The sequence below is a fragment of the Mirounga leonina genome, unplaced genomic scaffold, assembly GCF_011800145.1.
Source record: "Mirounga leonina isolate KUSES-001 unplaced genomic scaffold, KU_Mleo_1.0 Mir_94, whole genome shotgun sequence".
Classification (NCBI taxonomy): domain Eukaryota; kingdom Metazoa; phylum Chordata; class Mammalia; order Carnivora; family Phocidae; genus Mirounga; species Mirounga leonina.
This window is the reverse complement of record NW_023270855.1, coordinates 5,457,011-5,468,076: the sequence shown is the minus strand read 5'-3', so window position 1 is coordinate 5,468,076 and position 11,066 is coordinate 5,457,011. Positions and strand designations below refer to the sequence as shown.

The 11,066-nt window shown below is 42.1% G+C and overlaps 1 protein-coding gene across 10 annotated transcripts in view; it reads right to left on the bottom strand.

Moving 5' to 3' along the window:
* Positions 1 to 179: 179 nt before the first annotated feature.
* The window catches only part of TMCC1 (transmembrane and coiled-coil domain family 1), a 251,085-nt gene continuing 240,198 nt past the window's right edge, over positions 180 to 11,066 (bottom strand). For 8 of the 10 annotated variants that reach the window (XM_034996432.1, XM_034996435.1, XM_034996438.1 and 5 more), the window contains 2 exons: positions 5,742 to 5,877; positions 180 to 3,355 (listed from right to left, as the gene is read on the bottom strand). In XM_034996432.1, coding sequence (XP_034852323.1) covers positions 3,041 to 3,355; positions 5,742 to 5,877 — 451 coding nt within the window. In that variant the 3' untranslated portion in view covers positions 180 to 3,040. The remainder of the gene's footprint in view (positions 3,356 to 5,741; positions 5,878 to 11,066) is intronic. The other 2 variants (XM_034996434.1, XM_034996433.1) reach the window with 1 other exon arrangement.

Here is an 11,066-nt window from a genome sequence, read left to right as displayed (position 1 = left end):
CTTTTGCTTCTTAGGGAGCCAGTGGAGTAGAAAGCCTTCCTTGCTAGGATGCACTGAGTATATACCAAGGAACTGAAATTGGAGCAGACAGAAGTGCCCTTCAATTGAATCATAAAAATGGTAAAATGTTATTCTACAATGAACAGAGTCACCCAGGCTACCACAGCCAGCCTCAAGCACCAGCACTAACAAGTAATCCAGGAATGCTTCATTTCAAAGGGAATGCACGTAGTCTTTAAAAGAGAAGAAGCATTAAAGCAAGGGGAAATTTCCACTCACAGAACAATTGTTAAACAACCATTAGAGTGAGGTTATAGAAGAGCTCTGAATAGACCAGAATCCGGGAACAGCCACAATGCAAAGAAACACAAAGGCAACAGGTGTGGGAGTAGGAAGTGGGGGAAGGCATGAAAACAGATGCATGGTTACAAATAGCATTAAATGCTGACAACTGTTGGGTCTGGTGAAGAATCAAGGAACAAGACACGTAGAAAGCCATTACCATGACTGACCTAGCTTGAAGCTCCTTCCTAAGACAGTTTGAGAGAGGATGGTGGACAGTTAGCACGGGCCTGTTTGGCTGGGATCTCAGGGGGCTGTCCAGAGGCGAAAACCTTCCTTTGATAGAAATTGACCCATGGCAAATGGGAACAATTTCAATCCATCTATCACAGTGACTTCTAGTGCCCACAAAACTTAGTAGCCTCTACACAGTTTAGGGGACTCAAAGGTTCTTAGAAAAACTGGAGGATGGTGGCTAGAGCCTCTTTTTAATAACTTTGTGGGGCTCTCTTCCCTACTCTGAGTGATTAAGCTAGAGCAGAAGGTTCAGAGAAACTATGCTAGTTTGACAAGGTCATGGTGTCCTTTGGCACTCCTGCCTGAAGTCACTGCAATATTTTTAGGCAAAGTTAACATTTAAAATACATAGGCATGGGAATAATTTGTTTTTGGCCTGAACGTGAATTGGTTCCAATTATTTTTTAATAGAAAAATCATCCCCGTGGTCCCTGCTCTGGGCACTAATTTTGAGAGGTCAACAGAGCTAACAGGTTGTACTACAATCATCTGAGGATGGAGTGAAGATTGGGGTACCTGAGTTAAAATATCAAAATGATTATGGAGACAACATGCTGACTCTGAGAAGGCCAGCCTGCCAAAGCCACAGAAGGCTGGAGCTGTCATGTAAACCATCCTCTCAGACAGAGAAGGCAATGCTAATCTAGTTCCAAAAGAATTTCCTGGTATGGGAAGAATAGGCAAAGCATGCTTTGCTACTCTTTTCAGGGCATGTTATGTGCCCCTTGCTCATCACTTGGTTGCACAGAACTGAGGCCAAGCAGGAACAGCATTTGTGATTCAATACTAGGAATATGAAAAGATTAACCAAGCTTTCTAGATAGGCTCTAAAAGCCCAGTTCCATCCTGGTGGAACTGGTTATAGCATGGGGAAGAAGGCTCAGTCATTTTTTTCTAAACTGTCTATAAAAGTCCACTGAGCATAGGTATGTTAGTAAGTCAGTCTAGATGAACAGGCAGTGGACAACATTTTACACCCCAAACTTGGGTCCTTCTAACCTGACAGATCCTTTTCTGTTCTTTAGGGAGAATCACCTTCAGTTGATTCTCTCAGGCAGACAGAATAAAGCTTTGAAATTAAGGATGCTGGGGTCAAAATGCAGACAGAAGATTTGCACATCACTTTGGTTTCAGTAATCAGGGGGTGTTAAAAATAAATTAAGGAAACACAAGGAATTATGTATGACTCTCATTAATATAGTCTCAATTTTTCCTAAAGACAACCCCAGCCCAAAGTCACTGGGTGAACATTTTCTTGGGGTAAAAAAATCTCTATCCTATCATGCTGGTTCGTGGAAACAGCCTCCTCCTCCCCCTGCACACCCCTTTCCTCTCCAACCAAGCCAAGCCCATGAAGTGGTGTGGTGGGGGCAGCAGGCACCAAGAAGCAGCAGCCAGAGGAGGAAGTCTACGCTGCACCTCAAGACAAGGGCATCAGAGGGAAGCATTTATAGCAAGTCTTCCTTTACTCAAACTGCTTCAAGACAAGAGGGAGCAGCACACTTAAATATCCACACATTTCTTCATTTAAAAACATCACTTCTTTATTTCAAAGGAAAAATAAAAGACCCTCCCAACCCTTTCCCAAAAAACCCAATAATAATAATAACAATAATAAAAAATCCTATTAGAAACCATAAGGAAGCACTGAGAGTTTGAGTATTACATTCTTCAAGTATGCTGTTCGGATTTTTTGTTTTTTTTTTTTTTAAGTTGGTGACTATACACATTTAAAAAAACCTTAAAAGTGCGGCCAAGGGATTTTGCTTAAAATTAAGTATTTAGAGGGCTACTTCAAAATACTGTAGTAGGGCTTTGCAGTGATCCTTTGGGGATGATGCTCTCACTTTTGTATCCTAGCAAAGGTTAAGGGACCAGGTTCAAAAGTGATCATACCTCCAGGGTTAGCATGAGTGGCCAACTTGGGTGAGAAAGCCAGGGAGAGATCCACGTGTTCTTCCACGGACAAGGACAATCCACCCTGAATCCAAAAATTCAGACATGGAATGTGGTAGGATTTCACAGTAAAGTTAGTCTGGGAGGGGGAGAGGTGGTGAGCCCAGACGAGGCAGGGTGTTAGGTTTAACTGGTTTCCCTAATCAGGTTTTTGCATCTTTTTAGTGGGTTTTAGTGCAGTCCTTCAAGCCACAATTTAGAATGCCCTTCAGTGTGCTCCAGATTGTTGGTTCATATTAAAGGACTGTTTAAGATTTGCATCCCAAGGAAAATCATGCTACATAAAAATGATCCAAGATTTTTGCCCAAAAAACTTCTTGGATAAAATCTAAAAAATACTATTGCAATTGCGTCTCTTGAAGAAAAAAACATTATTCTAAATGTAAACAGATTCACTCAACTCTTTTGTTGTTGTAGAAAACTTCAGAGTAGGTAAGTTGCTGTCTAATTCTTCGCTGCATGCACTCGCCAGAGGGTAGGGGAGCACTGCCTTCTTGTGCCAGCATCATCTGGGGGAGGAAAAGAACCGTTCCACATAGCTGAAGAGGGCATCCCAGTGCTTCCAGAGAAAGGCAATGAAAACCACAAGGAATAAAGTGCTGAACGTCCTGTTGCGAGTCTTCATGAGAGGAACCACGCAGTTGGCTACCGTGGAAACAAAGACCAAAAGGACCGCCATGACTGCCAGAAGGATGTTGATGAGTTTGCCCAGAAGGTTCCGGGCAGTGGCATTCTCCAGCCCTTCCAGCTGTACCACCTGCTGCTGCTGCTGCTGCAGCTCCATCTTGGAGATGCGGGTCTGGCACGCCTCCAGGGCCTCCTGTGGGCCAGAACAGGGAACAGTTAAGCTTCTGCTCACACTGCTCTGAATAGCTGACATGCACTTTGGGCAAGCCGGATGCATCTTGGGCTATGCCATTGATTTTAAATATGCGAGTCTTGAATAAGAGAGGCCAAATGTGTAAGTCTTTATTCAAGCAACTATTACGCACCTAAACTGCCCTCCACCGCATTCCTCCCGGGATGACTCACAGGAAGCAGGAGCCACACTCAGATTTGGTCTTGAACATTTTAATGAGAAGACCTCTGGGATATGATTTTTTTTTCCATGTAAAAATTACTAATTAAAGTTGCACAGGACAAACATACTTGCTCAACATTTCAAATAGGATACATTGTCTCTCTTGATATTTTCCTTAAATCCAGGTCTTAGCCTTGAAGTAATACTGTCACTCTGACATGTGGTCCTTCTTTCACCTATGTTTAAACGCCTACATATTTAAGCCTAGGGAAATGTATGGAATTATTTTTTGACTTCCTATCTTAATAGTATCATACTATAGGAACTAATTCATAACTCATTTTTTTTTCACTCAACAGTGGGTCCTGTCGACCCTTTCCACGTCAATGTGTAGAGATCTACCTCATTCTTTTTAATTGCTATGTGGCATTTTATAGTATGGATAGATATGTCACAGTTTATTCAGCTAGTTCCCTGCTGGAGAGATTTAGGTTATTTCCAACTTTTCCACGGTAACAATGATGAGGTGGATGTCCTCTGGACATCCTTGTACGCGCTATCCATTGTTTTCCAAGTCAAGTCAATCACAGACATCAGTGTAAAGGGCTCTCTGATCTGTCTTCATAAGAAGAGCACACTCCCCCCACCGCCCCCTTTAAGGTTGATCTTTGTAAGGAGGACGCTATGCCCAAACACTAGATGAAACACTGTAAGTGATATACTCCCTTCAAGCCATCGGTTTATATGAAATTTACCCTCAACATTCAGAGGACAGAATATCCTCCAAAGTTCAGTGGTGGTGGGAGCCTTAGGTTTTTCTGGTCTTGGTTTCAATGCATCCTGGTTTCCTGTGATTTGAGATGAAAGCTAGGCAACTTCAGATTGAAGCAAGCTAATGAATGGACAGCAAATACTACCCAGCCCAGAATGATCATGGGAAAAAAACCAAAACATAAACAGAATTCCAGAGTCTGGAGAAGATGGCAGCTGGGCAAATGATCCAGACATTCCCTTGATTCTTTCAGGCTGTAATACAAGATTCCTGGACTACTTCCCTTCCCTAAGACCAGCTTATTTCAAGATGCTTTTATGTGAAACCAGCAACTGTTCCCTTAGAAATATACCTCCCAACTGGAGTAAGAAAAAGTTACATATTCTATTTCCTCATAGCATAAACTAGAGAGCCTTAAACATAACTGCCTCATGTGTTATTCTCACAAATGGCCTGGCAATGTGCCTGTAAAAGGTTTGGGTTTGGCAACGAGGACAAATGCCTCCCTTGCTACAGAAGACAGACAAGATGGCCCTCTTGTGAGAGCAGCTCCTGAAGCGGTAACCAACAGATGTAATAATGCTTATGGTCTCCTATATACTGAGACCTGTGACCCCCAGAACATTTCCTATGAACCCAAGCAAGCATACCACCCCACCACCCCTACATGGTACAGCCTTTCAAGAAATGTACCTCATTTGAAGACTAGTTATATTACAGTTGGTATAACCTTCTCTTGATACTCTACCTTCCCCATCTTTTTTTCTAAACTTTTCAGTATTATGGTAAAATACACCCAACATTAAATTTTAACTGTTCTAAAGTGTACAATTCAGTGGCATTTAGTAAATTCATAATGTTGTACAACCATCACTACCATCATCAAGCTCTAGAACACTTTCATCACCCCAAAAAGAAATCCCCTAACCCTTAGCTATTCCTCCCTATTTCCCCTTCCTGCAGCCCCTGGCAACTGCTGATCTTTCTGTCTCCATAGATTTGCCTGTTCTGGACATTTCATGTAAATGGAATCATATAATATGTGGCCTTTTGTGACTGGCTTTTTTTTCACGGAGCATATTGTTTTCCAGATTCATCCCTGTTATAGCATGTATCAGTATTTTAGTCCTTTTTCCTCTTCTCCTTTTTTATTGTGGTAAAAGACACATAACATAAAACCTACCACCTTAATTAACCATTTTTAAGTGTACAGCTCACTGGTATTAAATTCATTCATAATGTTGTGTAGCCATCACCACCATCCAACTCCATAGCTCTTTTCATCTTGTAAAACTGAAACTCTATAGTCATTAAAAAAGAACCCCTCGTTCCCTTCAGCCCCCAGCCCCTGCCGACCACTATTCTACTTTTTGTTAGTCTTTTGCTTTTACAAATCCAATCCTTCATGCTAACCTGGATGTCCCGGGCACGTTCATAGGACTGATACGCAATTTTCTCTTCCATGCTGGCCAATTCCTGCTTCAAGTTTAAGATTTCATTCTGATGGAGTTCTGTTAGGTCATTTAGTTGTTCTTCTAATCGTTCACATCTAAGGGCGGGAAGGGGGGGAAAGTTAGAATTTTATGCATTCTGTATTTTTCCTGGTATTATTCACATCTAATCCCCAAAACCCATTCTGCAAAGGAAGAAAACAAAAGCACAAAGAAATTAAGTCAGTGGACTGGGATAACAGGGCTGCTAGTGGGGACAGCTATCTTAGTCCCTGGAATGGAAGCTTGTCACAAGGCCATATCATAGCAGCAACATGGTTTTTCCACAATCTTCTCAACACACAGTACTTGCAGCAATGCCAGCAGCCCTGGTCAGCCTGGAGCATACTCATAATAAATGAGGCAGTTCTTACTTTGTTCTGAGCAGCAAAGGGGAGAGGCAAAAACTAGAATACAATTAAGCAGGTCTCATCACAAGATAGCAAAGGGGAGAGGCAAAAACTAGAATACAATTAAGCAGGTCTCACCACAAGATAAACAGCACATAAATGGAAACTGACCTTCTAGCAGTCACCAAAAGCTTGTCCTGATACTGGACAGGTCACTCACCTGGGTGTTCATGGTTCAGAGCCCATCATCCCCTTGGCCAAGCACAGTGTCTAGGACATCTCAGTCAACAAATATTTACTGAGAGCCTGCTGTGTACCAGGTATGTTCAAAGTACTAGAAATATTGTGTGGTAAGCAACACAGAATGCCTGCCCTCAGTAGTTTACATCTAAGTTGTACGTGCGTTGGGCGGGGTGTGGGGGGAAGCAGAGAAACCAAGACAACTGCAGGTATGGATAAGTAAAATGAAGAAGATCAATAGGGGTATATATATGACAGAGTGCCTGGTGGTTGGTTGAGCTGGAATAGAGAAGAACTCTTCCCTGTTCAGTGCTCTCCAACAATGACAGATGAAACTTGAATGATGATATGAATGGACTTATGAAGATGAGGGGGGGAAGAGTATCTTAAAGCAGAAGGAAAAGCAAGTATAAAGTTCTCAAGATGAGAACTAGCTTGGCAGGTTTGAGGGACACAAAGTAGGCCAGTGTGCTATAGCTAAGAAAAAAACAGGAAGATGGAGGGAGATAAAGTTCCTTGGGAGCAGGTCATTTAATTCATCTTGTATCTCTAGCACTTAGGGCTATCTATGAGAAGGTTATCTACATAAAGGTAGAACCTGGGCTGGGCACCTAAGGACCAGTAGGATTGAAACAGGTTTAAAGGACAAGATCAGAGATTTTAGGTAGAAAAAGAACATGGGTAAAGGACAGGAGGTAGAAATGTACAGGATAACTGGAATGATAGATCTATGTTGGAGAGAAAATGGAAATCTGGCCTTAAGAGGTAGGTATGGGAGTTGGGAATCTGGAACAGATAGTAAATGGGCTCAAAGCAGATTGCTGATGGGGAGAGGGTGACATGATGAACACAGCATTTTAGGAATATGGGTTATATAGAGGAGACGAGGATAAATTGGGGTAGGTTGTGTGTGGGAATTCCAGGAACCAAACAAAGAACTAAGTAGGTAGGAGGATAGTTTAAAACTATACATTAAAACAGACTGGAAAGGGAACAATAAACTCATCTCTAGCTTGTGGTGAATAAAATGTAAGCCTCTCTGTCAGACAGAGGGCTCAGCCCAACAGGAGAATATACTGCTACTTAACACTGCTGGGGCAAACACACACCCAACGCTAGCATAGAAGCCTCAGGGGACTTTGTATTAAAAACTAAAAATGACATTTAAAACTACCCTCCCTTTCCTTGTTTTTTTTTTTTTTAAAGATTTTATTTATTTATTTGACAGAGAGAGAGACAGCAAGAGAGGGAACACAAGCAGGAGGAGTGGGAGAGGGAGAAGCAGGCCTCCCGCCGAGCAGGGAGCCCGATGTGGGGCTCGATTCCAAGACCCTGGGACCATGACCCAAGCCGAAGGCAGAGGCCTAACGACTGAGCCACCCAGGTTGCCCCTCCCTTTCCTTGTTTTTAACCCCATATATAGTACACAACCTTTTAAGGAATACACAGAAGTTTTCTGTTAAGGTAATTCTTATACCGCAGCATCACTGATATTCTCCCTTCGGATAATTATATAATAAATAATTATATCCTTTCTTTCTCTAAGAAACAAGGGTTTTTATTTAAAAGGCACAGTCTGACCCTTTTCACTGTATTACTGAATCCTACTGAGTTTTCCTTTATCCTTGATAGGCATCTGTATTGCTTTCTTTCACACTAAAATTCTGTTACTGAAGTGATGGAACAGATCAGAAAGTGTTTCCACCCTTTACCTGTAACTCGGGCTGATATTCTCTGTGACTGTCTTTTCACTTCATCTGCTGCTGCCCAGGGCATGTGCTCAGAAACAGGCACCACCTCCAGAACTGATTTTCTATCAAATTTTAAGTCCACCAACTGCCATAAGAATATGTTGATATACTACTGTCTTTTCAGGCTCGTCCTATTTTATTTAGCTCACTATTCTGTGGAGCTTTTAGTGTTTGATGATTTCATCATTCTCTCTCCTTACAAGAGATGGGATAGAGACTTTGTAAAAGGAGTGTTCCTAAGTATCAGTCCCTTGAGATTTAAGGGAAGGGCTGGGCCTAGCAGCAAATAACCCTCCTAGGCTAAGGATTGATACTGGGTGGCAGGGAGGGGAGGCATGGCAGTGGTGACAGTCTTGCTGATGAGAACAGACCCATGTGACATCTTTGGCATGTGTTCCCTAATTGTATGGTCTTTCAGGAATGTTGGAGAATCTTATTTGATATTAAACATGGCCTCACACATACCATCAGAACAGAATAAAAAGAAACAGCAGCTGCTGCCATTTATTTAGTGCCTACTATATATCCAAATTAATTTTTTAAAAGATTTATTTATTTATTTGGTGGGGGGAGAGGCAGAGAGAAACTCAAGCAGGGTCTGTGCTGAATGTGGAGCCTGATGCCAGGACCCTGAGATCAGGACCTAAGCCAAAACCAAGAGTCAGCTGACTGCACCACTCAGGCACCCCTACCCAAATTCATTTCTGAAACTCCAAGAAGGTAGTAAGTATTATCTTCACTTTACAGATAAGGAAACTGAAGCTCAAAGAGGTAAAGTGACTTGCCTAAGGGCACACAGAAATTAAGTAGGGAGTAAAGATTCGAATCCATGTTTGTCTGACTTTAAACCCAAGTTCTTTTTTTTTTTTTTTAAGATTTTATTTATTTGAGAGAGAGAGAGCACACGAGAGGGGGGAGGGTCAGAGGGAGAAGCAGACTTCCTGCTGAACAGGGAGCCTGATGCGGGACTCGATCCTGGGTTCATGACCTGAGCCGAAGGCAGTCGCTTAACCAACTGAGCCACCCAGGCGCCCTAAACCCAAGTTCTTAACCTCTACACCGTGATGCCACTTAGAAACTACTCAAGAAGCCCAGATGAGCTAAACTCCCTTTTATAAGTAAGAAACTTGAGTCAGGTCTATAGTTGATCCAAATTACATAGCCACACAGGGAGCTGGACTGAACTACAGTGACATGACTGTTTGGAGCTTGATGTCAAGGTGGAGTCAATGGGAGGAGGAATGAAGTAACTCTACATACCTAGAATCAAAAAGAGGATAATAACAAGCGTTGGGGAGATGTGGATAAATTTGAACTCTCATACAGCTGGTGGGAATGTAAATGGTGTATCAGCTTTGGAAAACAGTTTTGCAGTTCCTCAAAAAGTTACATAGAGAATCACTGTATGACCCAGAAATTCCACTCCAGGTATACACTGAAGAGAAATGAAAACTTATTCCCATACAAAAAGGTGTACACAAACATTCACAACAACATTATTCTTAATGGCCAAAAAGTGGAAACAAGTAAATATCCATCAACTGATAAATGGATAAAATGTGGCGCAACCATACAATGGAATATTATTTGGAAATAAAATGAAGTAATGACACATGCTACAATATGGATGAGCCTTGAATACATTATTCTAAGTGAAAGATGCCAGTCAGAAAGGACCACAAACTGCATGATGCCATGCGATGTATATGAAATGTCCAAAATAAGCAAATCTATAGAGACAAAGATTAATGGTTGCCAGGGTCTGGGCAGAATGGGAAGATTGGAAGGCAATGAAAATGCCCTAAAACTGATTATGGTGATGGCTGCGTATATCTGTGCATACACTAAAAATCATTGATTCGTATATTTTGTTGTTGTTTTTAAGATTTTATTTATTTGAGAGAGACAGAGCATGAGCGGGGAGAGGGGCAGAGGGAAAGGGAGAAGCAGACTCCCCACTGAGCAGGGAGCCCCACATGGGGCTGGATCCCAGAACTCTGGGATCATGACCCGAGCCAAAGGCAGACACCCAAACAACTGAGCCACCCAGGCGCTCCTGACTATATACGCCTAATGGGTGAATTCTATGGTATATGAATTATATCTCAATGAAGCTGTTAAAAAAGATTATGGATGTCTGCAATTTACTTTGAAATGCATTAAAAAAATGAGAGGAAGGGGGTACCTGGGTGACTCAGTCGGTTAAGCGTCCAGCTTGATTTTGGCTCAGTCATGGTCTCAAGGTCATGAGATTGAGCCCAAGTTGGGCTCTGTGCTCAGTGTGGAGTTTGCTTGAGATTCCCTCTCTCCCTTTCCTTCTGCCTTTCCCCCACTCTCTCTAATAAATAAATCTTTAAAAAAATGAAAGGAAGGGGGGCGCCTGGGTGGCTCAGTCGTTAAGTGTCTGCCTTCGGCTCAGGTCATGATCCCAAGGTCCTGGGATCGAGTCCCACATCGGGCTCCCTGCTCTGTGGGAAGCCTGCTTCTCCCTCTCCCACTCCCCCTGCTTGTGTTCCTGCTCTTGCTATGTCTCTCTCTGTCAAATAAATAATAAATAAATAAATGAAGGTTTAAGTTAGCCTATTTTGTCATTTTGTCTGTGTTGAGGAGTCCCATAGCTACACATCCAGTTGAAAAGCAAAACTGCATTCACCTTTGTGTTTTATTTATCCTAGTATTTCTGTGAGCACCCACTGACTGAAAAGGACAAGAATAAAGTGAAAAGAAAGGTGCCAAGTGCCAGGCAGATTAAGGTACAAAATATGTTTCTTCCCCCAAAGTTTTAACACTTTTTTTTTAAGATTTTAATTTTTTTTTTTAAGATTTTATTTATTTATTTGAGAGAGAATGAGATAGAGAGAGAGAGAGCATGAGAGGGGGGAGGGTCAGAGGGAGAAGCAGACTCCC